Genomic DNA, 16,929 nt, shown 5'->3' with positions numbered 1-16,929 from the left:
TACCATAGGATTGGAGACACAGACACATTGCACCCAAAACGATCTCATCTCAAATGATTGTGCACCATTACCGTCTTCATCTTAAAATGAAAGCCCGTAGCTAAGTCCATGTTTTGGAGACCCGCTGTCAGTATAACTGGAGTTTACTTCCATGTAGAATACACTGCATTAAAGGATAGGGAATTTCTTAAGTGAATGCATTATGAAAACTTGACAGTAATCCCAGCAACTGTTGAGAACTTCAAACAACAAAAGATTTTTTTCAGGAATGAGTATTTTGTCACTGATGATGTCTAGAATTGCCAGTTCATGGTCTTAGCTAAAAACTAGACCGACTTTAACTGGTTTTATAATTTCTTTCAAATTCTCAGCAGGTAATGTGGGCACTTCGGAAAAGGCAATGGCACCCCACTCCAGTGTTCTTGCCTGGAGACTCCCAGGGACAGGGGAGCCTGGTGGGCTGCCGTCTGTGGGGTTGCACAGTGTCGGACACGACTGAAGTGACGCATCAGCAGCAGCAATGTGGCCTCTTATGGATGACAGACCCTAGTGTGACCTCCAATAATCCCTGCCTCCTGGTGCCCATATTGGAAATTTGTGTGGTTCCCTCCCCTTGAGATGGAACCTGAGACTTCTAAGCAACAGAGTATGGTGGAGGTAGTGGGAAGCCACCTGTAGATTATGTTGATGTAACAATATATCTCCATCTTGCTAGCACACACGAGTAGGTTCTCCTGCAGCCCTTGATGAAGTGAGCAGCCATGTTGAGGAAGCTCAAATGCAAGGAACTTATGAGCAACCTCTAGGACCTGAGGGTGGCTTCTGTCCAACAGTCAGTCAAAAGCTGGGTCTTAGTTATACAATCACAAGGAAATAAAGTCCTCCCACAATCCAGATGAGGTCAGAAGCTGACCTTTCCCCATTCAAGCATTCAGCTAAGAATGAGCTTGGCTGACACCTTGATCGCAACCTTGTGAGACTGAACTAGGCTGTGCCAGGACTCCTGACCCACAGAGACTGTGAGGTAGTGAATACATGTTGGTTTGAAGTGGCTCCATGTGTGGTGATTGGTTATATGGAAGTTAAACCCTAATCGGCCTTTTTGCCTGTACCTAGAACTTGTTTGCTGTCCCACTTTACACTGCCTGCACTGTTCAGGCCTTCCACCCTAAGTGACGTGGTGTGGGCCTCTTCACTGCATTGCCATGGTCATCATCTGATGTCATCAGTGTTTTGAAGCTGAAGGAATGGTTTGAGATTTTTGAATCCCACTCCTGGTTTGGTAGAGGAAACAGTCTCAGAGGGGTGAGAGTCTCACTCCAGGTCTTAGAAGTACATGTTTAGGGGAAGATTTAACATTCTTGCTGTTTTTGTTCAGTCGCTCAGTTGTGTCTGACTCTTTGCAAATCCCTGGACTGCAGCACCCCAGGCTTCCCTGTCCTTCACCTCCCAGAGTTTGCTCAGACTCATGTCCTTTGAGTCAATGATGCCATCCAATCACCTCATCCTCTGTCATCCCCTTCTCCTCCTGCCCTCAATCTTTCCCAGCATCAGGTTCTTTTCCAGTGAGTCAGCTCTCCGTCTCAGGTGGCCAAAGTATTGAAGTTTCAGCTTTAGCATCAGTCCTTCAAATGAATATTTAGCGTTGATTTCCTTTGGGATTGACTAGTTTGATCTCCTTGCTGTCCAAGGGACTCTCAAGAGTCTTCTCCAGCACCACAGTTCAAAAGCATCAGTTCTTCGTTGCTCAGCCTTCTTTAAGATTCTAGCAAAGTGGTTAAGCACTTTGGACTTAGCATCACAAAGAGCTGATTTCAAATCTCAGATTTGGAGGGGTGGGATGGGGAGGGAGGCGGGAGTGGGGATCAGGATGGGGAACACATGTAAATCCATGGCTGATTCATGTCAATGTATGGCAAAAACCACTACAATATTGTAAAGTAATTAGCCTCCAACTAATAAAAATAAATGAAAAAAAAAAAATCTCAGATTTGCTCCTTAGCAGCTGTGTGACCTCAGTTAACTTATTTAGCTTTTCCTAGATCATCTTCCTATGGATAAAGTGAGGGTCCTAATCATACCTGCCTTGTAAGTTTGTGGTGAGGACTAAATGAGGGCATCCATTCAACAAAATAATTGTTGTGTGCCCATTGTGTGCCAGCTGCCAAAGGCAAAATGATTAGCAAAGCAAATCTGATGCTACAGCCTGGCACATAGCAAGCCCATATGAAATGTTGGCTATAGTTAATATTGTCTTAGGGCTTCCCTGGGCCGGAAAGATCCCAAATGCAGCCGAGCAATTAAGTCCATGCACCACAACTACCAAAGCCTGAGTGCCCTAGAGCCCATGCTCAGTAACAAGAAAAGTCACCGCAGTGAGACCACATGCACCACAACTAGAGGGAAACCCCCAGTCATGGCAACTAGAGAAGAGCCCACACATCAACGAAGACCCAGCACTATCAAAAAATAAATACTTTCTATTCACTATGATTTTTAAATATATATATATATTATATCCTAGGTTCTATTCCAGCCACACGTCTCCAGACAAGCGCCATACATTGACATCAAAGAACCTCTGCCATGTAATTCCAACCACCCACATTCCTTCCCCCCAGTATTCCAGAGGCATCCTGAACTCAACATGTCCAGCTCAGAACTTACCTTCTTATCCCCCAAACCTGCTTTTCTTCCCAGAGTCACAAAGTCACTGGAGGACTCATAAACCTCCTTGCAGGTCGAGTCTGGTAAACCTGAGAGTGAGCTTGGATTCCTCCCTCTCGCTCATCTCCCACATCCACTCAATCACCAAGTCCTAACAGTCCTACCCCCTCATTACCTCTTGTTCCCTCCTGATTCCCACCACCACTGCCTGGGTTCAGTCTACACACAACTGAACTTAGTAAATACTAGGCTTTTCATGATCTGGCCACAGTTACCTCTTCTTGACCTATCTCCAACCCCCACCCCCTCCAGTTTGATGCTACAGTATTGATGTCATCAATACGGTTGATAAGTACATCAACTGTACTTATACGACCCTCTATAATTTACATCTCCCATTCTCTCTTCCCCTAGTCCCGCAACTTATAGTCTATTTTTTCTGAGTCTGTGCCTTTATAGTGTATATCCTTCTGCCGCCCGGAATCCTTCACCTGCTACTTGCTCATCTGGCAAATTCCATCCACCTTTGAAGCCCACCTCAGAGGTCACTTTCTGGGAGATTCCCCCTGACAGAGTTCACCATTCCTTCCTTCTCGTAACCCCTGCACGTCTGGGAATTTTCATTGTCACATTGTGTGTAACACCTTCATGTGTCTTTCTTTCGACCAGGAACTCCTTGAGGACAGGACTGTGTCTTCACATATGAATCCAGCACCTGATACAGAATAGACACACAGAAGCTTTTTCATGGAATGAAATGAAGTCCATTGCTTGCTCCGGTATGCATGTGTGCATGCCTGTGTGCTCAGTCATGTCCAACTCTTTGCGACCCCATGGACTGTAGCCCACCAGGCTCCTCTATCCATGGGATTTTCCAGGCAAGAACTCTGGACTGGGTTGCCATTTCCTTCTCCAGGGGATCTTCCTGACTCGGGAATGGAACCAGAATCTGTTACATATCTTGCACTGGCAAGTAGATTCTTTACCGCTAGCACTACCTGGGAAGCCCACTGCCTGGGTTCAGCCTACACACAACTGAACTAAGTATGCTCCAGAGGGTTTATATCTTCTCCCTTGACCCCTAACCCCCTAAATTATAAAGATAATAAGTAATAACTCACCTTTCTGTGATGCTGCTGTGTGCACAGGAACTGTAATAAGCTCCATACATTTAACCTCACCACAACCCCAGGAGGTGGATACAATTATTACCTCCCTTTCACAGGTGAGGAAACTGAGGTGCAGAGAAGACAGGTAAACTGCCCAAGGTCAAGGAGCCAGGATTCAAAGCTGAGTCGATGCCCTACGCCCCTCTGCTATGTTGGATTCAATTCCTCAAATCCAGATGAACTTAACATTTTGCTTTGATAAGTTTACCTGCAATGATAGTGTCATGATTGATTCAAAAGCCTGAAAATGAATCAGTGTTTTTGTAGATCTGGCCACAAATTGCTCACCAAAGTAAACTCGGTAGCAACTGCGGCCTGGGCCTTTTACCCTTACAATGGAGGTGCTACCCTTTGCTCCATACGCTTTAGCAGGATCCCCCTTCCTACAAGCCTGCTTCTAATGTAAATGTACCTGATGATCAAACCCCATTGGATTCTTACTTTCATCGACTGATTGAATCAAACCTCGGCACTATGTCAGTGAGAGCTGAAAGTTAAAACACCTTATTAATTAAGAAGAGCTGATGACCATCAGTCCAGGGAGCCTCCTTGGGGACAACGGCCAGAGTCCTTTCAGTTTTTGTCCCCCTGGGCAGCTGAACGGTGCTCAAGAAGAGCAAAGGAAAGGCAGTTTAGATTAGTCCATGAATGGGTGTGTGGAGCCATTGAAATGAACTGCATTACAGCTAAACCTGTTTGTTTCTGTTGCCTTCACTTGTTGCAAAAGGGAGTTCTATCCGGTCAGCACCCTTCAGGGACTTTGAACTCATTTGTCAGGAGTCAATTCTCTTTATTCCCATCCACTTTTGCTCAGATCTGGGCATATTCTTGTAAATGATGTTTGTGATAATGATGTTGGTAATGACCGTGAGAGCAGCTAACCCTATTCTTCTATTCCCATGCAGACTGAATCGTAAGTTTTGTAATTTAACACACCAACTGCTAGGATCCGTGAACTGAAATGGATTTGTGCAATAGTCTGAAAATTTTATATCAATGAGAGTGAAATACATAGTTTTGTTTCTTTAAAGATGATGATACTTTCATTCACATATGCATTTATTCTTCATTTGCTATTGAAACAAGTTTCACAATTTGTAATTAGTCTAGAAGTGTCACTGATCTATACAGTATACTTGTGTTTTTCAGTACCCCTTAAAATTCTTTCCCAAGACAGCTAGTTCCTCATCTTAACATTGTAGAACTCTTGCCAAGAACTTTTTTTTTTAACAAGAAGGCGTATTCTTCACTCTGGAAGAAATCTATGACGAACACAGGTCATCATCACTGTTAAAGTCTACTTATCTCTCTTTAGACGTTTTTGTAGGTTTTATCTGCCTTCATTCATTCATTCATTTAACAGTGAGTCCCTAATAGACCTTGGAGATAGAAAGGTAGGTGATCAAGACAGAAAAGGTCCCTGCTCACATGGGACTTACAGACAGTGTAAATGATAGAAATTTGTTTTTCTAAAAAGGAGAGAAAATATAAATAAGTTGTTGCAGAGAGTGATAAGGTCTGTGAAAAAAGCAAAGCAGGGTAATGGGACACAGAGCCGTGGGGCAGAAGTGTGCACTTCTAGAGGTTATTCTGGACAATGACGTGGGAAGACTTCTTGGAGGGGATGTTCTTTGAGCTGAGTCCTGACTGAGAGGAAGAAGCCAGCCTGGGGAAAGAGTCCCAGGCAGAGGGACAGCAAGTGCAAAGGCCCTGCAGCAGGGACTTACATGCTATGTGTCAGCAATGGGAGGACGGCCAGTGAGCCGAGTGCCTGCAGAGAAGGACAGGAAATATCCCTGGAGAGGCGTCAAGAAGCAGTTCTCCAATGTTTATAGCAAAATGGCACAACTTAAAATGCTCTGATAGTCAGCATTCAAGTGATGCCCAAACCTCATTTGTATTATCCTATTTATTTACTTATTTTATTATTGGCTACACTGGGTCTTCATTGCTGTGTGTGGGCTTTCTCTTTGCAGAGAGTGGAGGCTACTCTCTAATTTTAGTGCATGGGCTTCTCATTGCAAGGACTTCTCTTGTTGTGGAGCACAGGCTCTAGGGCGTGGGCTTCGGGAGTTGTGGCGCATGGCCTTAGTTGCCTCACAGCACGTGGAATCTTCCCAGACCAGGAAACCCATGTCCCCTGCATTGGGAGGTGGATTCTTTAACCACTGGGCAACCAGGGAAACCCTTCACTTATTCTTTGAGGAATTTGGTTATTCTATGTTTGGAAGAAGTCTCACACACAGTTTAAAGATTGAATTTTTGTTTTCAATTTTTTTTTTATTTGGAAAACATCAAAACTTCAGTTGATTTCCTTAGAGTAATCATCTGAAAGCTTTTACTTTTCCTCAGTCTCTACTTTATCCACTAATTAAAGATAGCATAATTGATTTACTCATTCGCACATGGGAAGTTGCTGTTGATACAAAATTACTGTTATTAGAGCAAATTGCTAAATGCTACCCTTTAATTTTGATAATTACAGAAGGTGCAGGGATGTGCAAAAATGATGCAGCATCTACAATCCACTATTACATAAAGATAATTTTTTTCTTCTACTCTTTTTCATCTAAAATTAATTTGGAGCTGAAAGCATGACAGCAGTGCATTCTCTTTGAAGTTGAATTGGCAGAAATAATCCAAAGGAGGCAGTGGAGGAATTCCAGGAACCAAAGATGGAAGTGGGGTATGTGTTTGAAGCCATACATAAAAGTTATGAAATCCCCATTGCTTCATATTGTAACAGGGCCTGGAATACGAGGTTTTAAAGAGTACGCAGGGAATATATTTCTGCTTGTGGAAATAGTGTAAAATTTACTCATTTATCCACCCAGCAAGTATTTGTTAACCCTGTACTAAGTGCCAGGTGGGCTTCCCAGGTGGCACAGGGTTAAAGAATCTGCCTGCCAATGCAGATTGAATCTCTTGAGGAGACCCAAGAGACTTGGGTTCATTCTCTGGGTCAGAAAGATTCCCTGGAGTAGGGAATGGCAACACACTCCAGTGTTTCAGCCTGGAAAATTCCATGGACAGAGGAGCCTGGCAGGCTACATACAGTCCGTGGAATCACAAAGAGCCAGACACGACTGAGCATGCACACTTGTGCCAGGCACTGAACCAGATCTGGGGATCCATTGATGGGCAAATTAGGCATTCTCCTTGTGAAAAAACACCCCCCTTGAATCCTTCTCCCATCCCTTGCTATTACACAAGCTTCGTTTGTATCAGTAAACAGTGGTGCCCTGAAATAGTCATTTTGTTGAGACCAGTGTAAGGCCATATGGTATGGGTAGGAGTCAGGTGGGCTCAGAGTCTTTCCTAAAAGAAAGTTGACATTCCCAATGTCCATCCTCCATGGGAGTTGTCAAATCATGAGTCAGGAAAAAAGGATGTGGAAGGAGACCTTTAGGTAAAAACAGGGAATTCCTTTTGTCTCTTGATCCCATGAGAATGGTGAGCAGAGAGCTCACGAGGATGTCAACCTTAGGGCAGAACCTATAGGTCCTCTGAGAAGCCCAGTAAAGAGATTCTCTGTGTGAAGGCCCTCTCCTGGACCTTGTTGATCGAGTAGCCTGGTCTCAGTTGGGCTATAGTGAACTAGAGGAAGGGTCTGCCTCCAGGCCAAGACCGGTGCTGTCAAGCAGAAAGCACAGTTCCCTCTCCAATCAGCATGGGGCTGACAGAGGCTGTTAGTCAGGTCTCCAGGAGTTAGGTGTCCAGGTCTAGAGGTTCAGCCTCCCTTTCCCATCTGAGAAGTCTCCTTCCATGGGTTATTATTACTGTACATGTAGGGGAGCCAGCTGCTTTCCTTCAGATCTCTTCTTGTCATTTCAGATCTGGGTGTTAGTTACAGTAATTCTGTATTTAGTTGTGAGTTGGACCACAAAGACGGCTGAGCAGTGAAGAATTGAGGTTTTCTCATTGTGGTGCTGAAGAAGACTCTTGAGAGTCCCTTGGACTGCAAGGAGATCAAATCAGTCATTCCTAAAGGAAATCAACCCTGATTATTCATTGGAAGGACTGATGTTGAAGCTGAAGCTCCAGTACATTGGCCACCAGATGCAAAGAGCAAACTCATTGGAAAAGACGATGATGGACAAGATTGAAGGCAAAAGGAGAAGAGGGTGGCAAAGGGTGAGATGGTTAGATTGCATCTCTGACTCAATGGACGTGAATTTGAGCAAACTCTGGGAGGTAGTGAAGGATAAGGGAGCCTGAGGTGCTGCAGTCCATGAAGTCTCGAAGAGTCAGATACAACTTAGCAACTGAACAGCAACAAAGATTGCAGAAAGTTTACCCCCGAACAGCAAACAGGAAGTCTAAGGCCATTTTCATTATTGCCTGACAGGCAAAAATAATATGCAAGTGATGTGTGAGAGATCAGTGCTCTTAAGAGTCTAAAGCACGTTGCTTTCGAATGTCAAGTATTATGTGAGGAGCAGGGAGATCATAGGTGAGAATGCCACCCTCAATAGAAAGGTCATTTAATTTTTTGGAACTGTCATTTTAAATTGCAACTTTCAACTTGACTGAGTATAATATCCCATAATCACCCAGTGATTTTCATGATCACCAAAGCTTTAGAAGGCTGACCTCAAAGCTTCTCTTCCGCTTAGCATGGGTGCAAACCTGGGCTCTCACTTCCAGACTTGGTGCCCACTCGCTTGATAGAGAGCAGAAGAGGAAGGCGCCACCTCCATTCTTTGTAGTTGGTACCTGTGCGTGTAAGCGCCCCATTACCAAAGGTGTCCCAGACAAAGTTCATGTTCTTCATTAAGATGATAAAGTTTCTAAGTTAAAGCTCATTCAATCATGTTGACTTCTCCTTCTCAAGCTATTATGTAACTTTTTATTTACTGAATGATCAACCATTGTTTGCACTGTTTGAGATCTCTTTCCAGTTCTCAGAGCCAGCCTTTTATTCCTCCTGTGTAAACTGAATGTCAGACATATGTTAAAGAAACTTCAGAAATTATAATACATTGATTACTAAAGGATAGGCTTCCCAGGTGGCACAGTGGTAAAAAATCTGCCTGCCAATGCAGGAGACACAAGAGACTCCAATTCAATCCCAGGGTCAGGAAGATCCCCTAGAGGAGGAAATGGCAACCCACTCCACTATTCTTGCCTGGAGAATCCCATAGATGGAGGAACCTGGTGGACTACAGTCCACAGGGTCATAGAGTCCAACATGACTGAGCAACCAAGTATGCACGTGCGCGTGCACACACACACACACACACACACACACACACACACAGAGGGATAGGATAAGAACCCTCCTTTCTTTCTGAGAATAAAAAATATAACTAAATGTTGGATCATTAGAGTTAAGGACTGAAAAGTTGTGGGTTTGGTTTTTGTTTTGTTTTCTTTCCAACCAGGTGAAAGCTTTTTTCAAAAAAGAAAAACCAGGTGTTAAGAGGCAGTTCAGACTGATGAATAGGGTGATGAGTGAGAAGTTAAGACTCTAATCCCAGCCGTGGAATATTGAGAAAGCACCATTCTAACCGTTCTTGTTTGTTCTCCTTTAAGGTGGGAGTAACCTTCACATGATCTGGTGGCAATAAAAAGTTAAAGTGGTTCATGCAAAACTGAATTGTTTGCTAAAAGGATTCCTAGAAGACCTAGACGTTTAAGTTTAGTATTAGCACAGCCAGATTTAAATATCCCTCCCTTTGACTTTCAAAACAGAAAAAGAAGCAGGAAGATGTGTTCCCACAAAAGCTATTGCAAAGCAGTTTCCCATTCCCAGAACCTGTAGGCAGAGAAGCAGCACTGCAAGATGAAGACGTGAGTTTGTACAATTTTCCAATGTCAGCTCCAGAGTTTCTCCTGATATGATAAGGGATCAAACAGAGGGGTGTGTCCCCTCCAAGAGCTACCCTTCTTGACAAACTGGTCTCTGACAATACCTTCCAGAAACTTAGAAAACTTCCAGAATGAAAAGAGCACAAGGTGGGTCGCATTCAACTTAAATGCTTTTATTGACAATGTCTTTGAACAATAAGCAAACAATGCTTAAATTTTTCATTCAAGTTCACTTTCCACATGTCAAAAGACCTCAAGGTAGAAAAAAATAAAATAAAAATATAAATATCTGAGAATCCATCTTAATAAATAAATTAAAAACACAATAAAACGTTTTCATGGAAAACTGTTAATGTCAGAACATTCAGACCACCTCAACAATGCATGATCAGTAACGTTACGATGAACATCGATGTTGAAGAAAAAACTACAGTACATGGATATAGCTATTTATTTCTATCTACTAGAAAATAAAGTCATATCTTTTCTTAATTTAATATTGGTCATTGCTAATCAGAACACACTATTGCCAGGAACACAGTAGTTATTGTTAAAATCAGCTGCACTAGATACAATTTGAAAATATCCAGCACCAGGTTAATTCCAATAACAAACCCAATAGATTAGTTAATGCTATGAGAAGACTAAAGAGAAAGAGAAAAGAGACACAGACCCAGGCCTGGCTCCACATGCTACTAACTACCAGCTCTCAGATGTGTCACTGGGAATAATACACACTCCATGCGTTTTGCTACATCTCCAGAAGAGGTAAGGACTTGAGTCCACACGGGGATGCTCGCTTGCAAGTCCTTGAGGCCCACAGCCTGGTGTGTTTCACGCACAGATAAGGTCCTCCCTAGGTCTACGGGAACCCTCGAGGGAAGACATGTTTCTCCTCTCTGTAATGTGCCGACTCAGGCAGTGGCCACGTGCACGCCCACTGCCTCCCCTCTCTGCACGCTCACAGGGCCAGCAGCGTGGGTGAGCTGAGCGAGTCAGAGGAAGGCTCGTTGCTGCTGCTGCCCTTGCGGTGGGCAGCTGCACAGCTGGGGAAGGAGTCAGCCTCAGGGTAGGTGAAGACGAAGGAAGACGTGTAAGTAGTGCAGCTGGGAGTACAGGTGACCACCGGGGTACACAGGGGCTCCAGCTCCGTGGCCATAGGCCCCATCCCCAGGGAGCCACCATGCAGGGGCTCCCAGTCTGCTGCATAGAAGGAACCAGACAGGTCCATGTCTGGCACAGAGCGGGCGGTCTCCGAGCCGCTGGGCCTGGACGATGCTGGGAACATGAAGTCATCAAAGGGCTCAGCCTTTAGCTCCATGCTGCCGACGCTCTTGACGGGCTCCACTGAGGGCTTGGGCTCAGGGTCATTGAGGAGGGGCAGGGTGAAGGCCTCCTCAGATTCAGGGGTGGCAGCCTCAGGCAGGCCCCCACTCAGATCAAGGGAAGCCACAGACATCTCTTCTGGGAAGCCCAGGTCGTCGGGGATTTTGCAGGCAGGTCGGTGAGCCGCTAGGATGAACTCGAGTTTTTCCTTCTCCTTCAGCAGATTGGCAATCTCCGTCTGCAAAGCAGACTTCTCATCTTCTAGTTGGTCCGTCTCCTGGAAGGAGAGAGCAAAGGAAAGCATAAGACATGGTCTGACTCAAGGACATAGATCCCTTACATCCAGTCTCCAAGTTTCCCCATAAGTTTTAAAAAGAAGTGACCCATGGGTTCTACCTACCGCTTGGAGGGTGTCAGTCAGCTCCCTCCTCCGGTTCCGGCATTTGGCTGCAGCCATCTTATTCCTTTCCCTTCGGATTCTCCTTTTCTCTTCCTCTTCTGGGGACAACTGGGGAGGGAAAAAAAAGAGCAGCATTCAGTAATGGTGTCTGCCATCAGCTTCATTCACCCACCCCAGGGAAACCAGCTCCTGCAGCTTCCTAGCTCCTGGCACCTTTTCTGTAAAGCCATTTCTAACCTGGAGTTGCAACCTGGGTGTGACATGCATTTAAAATAAGAATCTCAGCAAGAGCCAAGAAGAGCCCAGGCTAAAGGCACGAGATGGAAACGTATTAGGGAAGAAACTACACATCAGGGCATTTCTTATGGTGAGACTATCAGAGTCTGATTTGGATGGAAAGGGCTTGGAGCCATGCTTTCCCATTTGGGGTGTCCAGTCAAGGCATCAATGGCTTCACTCTGACCCCTATGCTGCCTGTCTCCACAATGTCGACCCCCACCTCCCCCTCAGAAGGTGCCAAGAACTCTCACCTGTTCCATCTTGCCCCTCCGGCCAATGCTCTGAGCTCTGCCTCCCGTCATGGTTTTCATGACTCCAGCCCTGGAGTAAGCCCCAGCTGAAGGAGTGGGGACTCCATAGGGGTGGGGGGCTCTGGTCTGGGACGGGGCCACGGAGGAGACCAGGGTGGGCTGCACTAGCCATTGTAGGTCCGGGCTGGTCGAGATGGCAGTCACTGTTGGGATGAAGTTGGCACTGGAGACGGCCAGATCGGTGCAGTAGTCCTAGAATGAAAGAGAAGGAGGAAACTGACGTGAGCGAGCAGGTGGGGGTGAGCAGATTCCCAGTGCCGCATGCAGCAGGGAGAGAGGCAGGAGAAGCCCTCCGGCGACGGACAGCTCGCGTCTTTATACAACGCCCGTCATCGGGGATGAAAGGTCTCCCCCCTTTCTTCCCAAGATTTCCGCAGCGCAGGGCCTTTCTCTTCCGTCCTGCTGCTGCGTTCCCGTTATCCCTTCAGCATCACTCTCTTGAAAGGGGGTTTGTTATAAATATCTCTGACGTCCGCGCTGACGCAGGCGCCGCTCCGGAGTCTCCTGAATGAACTCGCTTTTTATCAATGAAACTGCCTTACACACCCGCCTGCTTCACCCTCCTCCCCTACCCCTCCTTTCCCTGCTCCAGGCTGGAGGGGTGGCGGGGGGCGGGGGGGGGGGGGAATGGCCGACTTTGGCCTCCTCCCCCCTGAGGAGCCAGGTTCTACTTCGCGAGTCTTTTGCTTTGGGACACTTTGGCCCCAGCTAATGTCAGAGATCAGTCAGCGAGCGTGCGCCGGGGGGCACAGCTCAGAAAGAGCCTGCCGCAGCAAAGAAGCAATTCTTCTGATGACAAGCTCGCGGGCCGCTCCGAACAAAGTTCGGAGCTCCCGAGAGAGGGCTGCTTTTGGCCGGGGCAAGCCTCCCTCCCTGCCCCTGGCGAAAGGAGTCCCGGACTCGTCTTCCCGAGCGTCTCGCCCCGGTGATTTCTCCCAGGTGACCCCTCCACCCCCGGGCCCTGCGGCGGCGCGGAGCCAGCCTCACCTGCGCATTGACGGGAGAGCCCATGCTGGAGAAGGAGTCGGCCGGTGAGTGGTAGTAGGAGAGACTGTCCCCGGCCGGGGAGGCGCTGCTGCAGCGGGAGGAAGACGCCTCGTAGTCGGCGTTGAAGCCAGAGAACATCATGATCGCGAGCGGTCAAAGCCGAGCGAGGGGCGCAGGGGCGGAGGCAGGTGCGAGCTGCCGGGCAGAGCTGGGTAGGTGTGCGCGGTCGCTCGCTCGCTCGCTCGCTCGCTGCGCCGCCGGCTCTGTGTCAGCTCCTTAAGCTTGCTCGCTGCAGATGCGGTTGGAGTACTAGGCGCCGCAGCCACCGCTTTTATAACAGCATTTTATGAATGAGCCCAACACGTCACTCACTGGGCGCAACCATTGCGGCTCCCGAGGGGTGGCGCACGGGCCCGGCTACTTCTAGGGTTCCCATTTGCCTCCTCCGCCGCCCTCGCAGAGCCCCCAGTTCCCCGCGCTGTCGAGTTTCTTGATCTTGTCGGCCTGTCTCCCCCTAGTTCCTGGGGTCGCGTGGAGATGCAGAGATGAGGGGCCGTGGGGATGGGTCCCCCCACGACTGCAGCGGACGGCCGTGGAAACCTGCTGACGCAGATGTCCTAATATGGACATCCTGTGTAAAGGGGAGGGAGGGATTGACGGGAACTGCTCGCGGGCTGCAGCCAACACTGAGGGTGCAGCGCCGGGGGGGAGGCGGGGGCCGCGGCCTGGGGGAGGGGAAGCGGAGAAGGCGAGCGAACATTCGCACCTGGTTCAATGCGGACTCTTGTTCCGGGGCTGGGGGAGGATAAGATTGGCGGCGGCGGGGTGGGGGGGGGGGGGGGGGCGCCCTTTTACTCCTATACGGAAACCCGGGAAAGAGTTCTGAGGCTCAGGTTATAGGCGACACAGGCACACAGCCAAGCAGGTTAAACCTCGGCCCCCGAAGGAATGCGCCTGTGCCCTCACTCCCCATTCTAGCCCTAATTCAGTGCAAGCTCTGGAAACGGACCCTTACCCCCGCACCTCAAGCTCCCCAGACTCCAGCATTACTAGGATTGGTCCTGCGGTTTGGAAGGATCCAAAATAAGACAGACGATAACCTACTTTGTCTACGATGCTGGGTATTTTTTTATTCTATATGTTTTGTTTGTTTGTTTTGCTTTTAAGGGGATAGGCGCTTTTGTTTTTGTTTTTTCTTGCCCGTATATGAGATGTTAGTGTTGCTGTCAAACCCCTGAGAAACTAGCCAATAAACATCGTGCAGAATCTCTCTACAAGGATGTCTGAAGGATTCGTTTGCCTGGTTCTGAGCTCGGGCCCCGGGGCGTGGGGGGTGTTGTGTGGACAAGGTCGTCAGTTCGGAGCACCGGATGGAGCGAGCACTTGGGGCAGCACAAGTCCCTGCTGGGGAGGTGGGGGTGGTTCAGCGCCCCAGGAAGCTGGTTATTGGGAGCCCGAAGCCGGTGATTTTCCAGCGCGGACTTGGAGGCGGGGGGAGGGGGGTTGGACCGGGGGCGCCTGGAAGGACCGTGCCCAGCAGCGCCCAGGCCGGAATCTTCGGCAGCTGGGACCTCAGGCACCTCTCGGTGGCCTGGAAAACAGGCCTTTGAGGGGGGGGGGGGGGGGGTCAAGGTGCTCTGGAGTGCGCTGAGCCACCCCCTTCCCCAGACGCCCCTGGCCTCCTGCTCAGATGCAAAGGACAGCCTGGGTCACACTGCCCCCGGCTCAATCTCTGCGCGCCAGCCACCTCCGGGACGCGAAGTCGCAGGTCCCCGCAGAGACACAGGTCCTTGTGTCCCTTCCCCCACTCTTCGGGCCGGGGGGAGGGCACGATGGGCACCTGGAGAGGGGCGAGGCGGGATGAGGGCAGCGGGCGGATCCTTCGGGACTCGCGCGGAGCGGGACAGCCGACCTGCCTCCCGCGCCGCACCCCGGAGCCAGGCGATCCTGCTATAGATAGTAACAGGGAAGCGGCTGTTTACAGCAACACTGCGCCGCCAGGGCCGTCTCCAGGCGACGCCGCGCGGCCGGGCGCGCCGTCGGCCTGGCGAGGCCGCTCTCCCTCCTTGCTCCCCCGGGGGCCTCGGTCTCCCCGGCCCGACTGCGGCCACTCCCGCCGCCTGACCTCATCTGTGGGGTCCGGAGGCTGAATGCGGCTTGCGCGCGCGGCTGGACGCTAACCTCCATTCTTAGAGATGCGAACCGGGTGAGAGCTGCTAGGGCAGGGAGGCGGGGATTCGTGGAACTGGGCCACTTGCTATTTTTGCATTCCCTGTCACAAGCAGAGGTGAAAACAGAGTTTCATCATTGTATGTCACTGGTTTATGTTGGTGGGAATTTAGGCGCTTTTTTTTTCCTCACTTGAAGAAAAAAGGGGAGAGAAAAGGAAAAACACATAATACATAAACATAGACTTGGAGCTGCTCTGAATCCTCAAGCAGTTCTGCTGCATTCCATTCACCTAGTTCTATCGTTTGCCGGGCTACTTCATTGTCCTTGATTTTTAAAAAAATAAAAAAGTTAAGAAGGCAAATCCATCTCTCTTATTATTAGCTTTGGGCAAAGTAGGTCAAGCTTTGAATTCCTGGGTCTGGCCTTGCCTTCCCTTCATAACTGGCTCTCAGGCCACTTAAGAGAAAACCTAGAATGATTTCATTTACTTCCCCTTAGAGTTTTGAAGCAGCTCAGGCCAACACCTAAAGGATGTGTCAAGATTTTATATCCAGGATTTATGCATATATCATTTATTTTGCCCTTGCCAATAAAAAAGGAAAAAGGTCTTTGGATAAGCCTGTCTCCTCCACATAGCTTAACTCTTTCTTTCCTGGCATCATTAGGGCTACAGAGCTGGAGACTTAATAAATCCATCCTCTAAGAAAGACAGAACCATCGCTCATTCTTTTATTTATTTAACAAAGAACTTACTTATTGGGGCTTCCCAGGTGGCTCAGTGGTAAGGAATCCACCTGCCAATGCAGGAGGCACAAGAGACGCAGGTTCAATCCCTGGGTGAGGAAGATCCCCTGGAGGAGGAAATGGCAGCCACTTCAGTATTGTTGCCTGGAAAATTCCATGGGCAGAGCAGCCTGGCAGGCCACAGTCCATGGGGTCACAAAGAGGCGGACACAACTGAGCGACTGAGCTTGCATGCGATTACTTATTGCGAGTCTTCTATGGCCTGGCGCTTGCTAGGGGCTGTTACTTACTCTAATGAACACAATGGACCTGCCCCTACTGTCAGAGAGATTCCAGCCTTATGGACCGACAAGTCATTAGAGAATTGCAGGACAGCAGTAAGTCATTTGACAGAGGTAATAACAGGGTGACTTCACTGGTGGTCCAGTGGCTAAGACTCCAAGTTCCCAATGCAGGGGGCCCAGGTTTGATCCTTAGTCAAGGAACTAGATCCCACATCCCACTAAGACCCAGTATAGCCAAATAAACAAATATTTAAAAAATAAGAGGGTACTATGAAACACAGAAGAGAATGTGGGCACAGGTATCAGAAGAAGTGATTGCAATATAGAGATGAGATCTGGATCCACTGTCCTCTGGGATATAACATGATAAAGACTGAAAGCAGCCAAAGCATCATCCAGGAAGTAAAAGCAGGTGCTCAACCTAAAGCAGTAGTATCAGAAAATATAATCTCAGACCTCCTCTCCTGCCCCGCTAATATCTGAACATGCAATTGTTCTAATATACTCTCACATCTCAATCTACTCATGGTATCCATTTTCAGGACAGCCAAAAATCACATTTTTAATATGGAGCTCACATGATGTAGCCTTAAAATAAAGGGAAATCAGACCTTATCTGTGAAATTATGTTTGCCACTTGACAAGGTCAGGGTAACTTTGAGACAGATGTCTGTGTGTGTATGTGCCTTTGTGAGTTCAGTGCTGCCTTTCAACAGGGCAGGGCTTCCATGTTCTGGACAAGTCTGAGCATGGAAAACCAAAACTTACATAGTTTGTGA

At 48.1% G+C, this 16,929-nt stretch overlaps 1 protein-coding gene across 1 annotated transcript; it reads right to left on the bottom strand.

Moving 5' to 3' along the window:
• Positions 1 to 9,799: 9,799 nt before the first annotated feature.
• FOS (Fos proto-oncogene, AP-1 transcription factor subunit) lies at positions 9,800 to 13,266 on the bottom strand. The gene is made up of 4 exons (XM_020898399.2): positions 12,951 to 13,266; positions 11,904 to 12,155; positions 11,374 to 11,481; positions 9,800 to 11,250 (listed from the first exon to the last, which is right to left on the bottom strand). The coding sequence occupies exons 1-4, from the start codon at positions 13,089 to 13,091 to the stop codon at positions 10,609 to 10,611; spliced, it is 1,143 nt and encodes a 380-aa protein (XP_020754058.1). The 5' UTR covers positions 13,092 to 13,266; the 3' UTR covers positions 9,800 to 10,608.
• Between the last annotated feature and the right edge of the window lie 3,663 nt (positions 13,267 to 16,929).

The sequence above is a fragment of the Odocoileus virginianus genome, chromosome 6 (assembly GCF_023699985.2).
Source record: "Odocoileus virginianus isolate 20LAN1187 ecotype Illinois chromosome 6, Ovbor_1.2, whole genome shotgun sequence".
Lineage (NCBI taxonomy): Eukaryota > Metazoa > Chordata > Mammalia > Artiodactyla > Cervidae > Odocoileus > Odocoileus virginianus.
This window is presented reverse-complemented; position numbering and strand designations above follow the sequence as displayed.

Coding starts and splice junctions, on each gene's coding strand:
- FOS (XM_020898399.2), bottom strand. CDS start 13,091: ATGATGTTCTCTGGCTTCAACGCCGACTACGAGGCGTCTTCCTCCCGC. Junction 12,156..12,950: donor GCTCTCCCGTCAATGCGCAG/GTGAGGCTGGCT, acceptor CTTTCATTCTAG/GACTACTGCACCGATCTGGC. Junction 11,251..11,373: donor TGACTGACACCCTCCAAGCG/GTAGGTAGAACC, acceptor CTCTCCTTCCAG/GAGACGGACCAACTAGAAGA.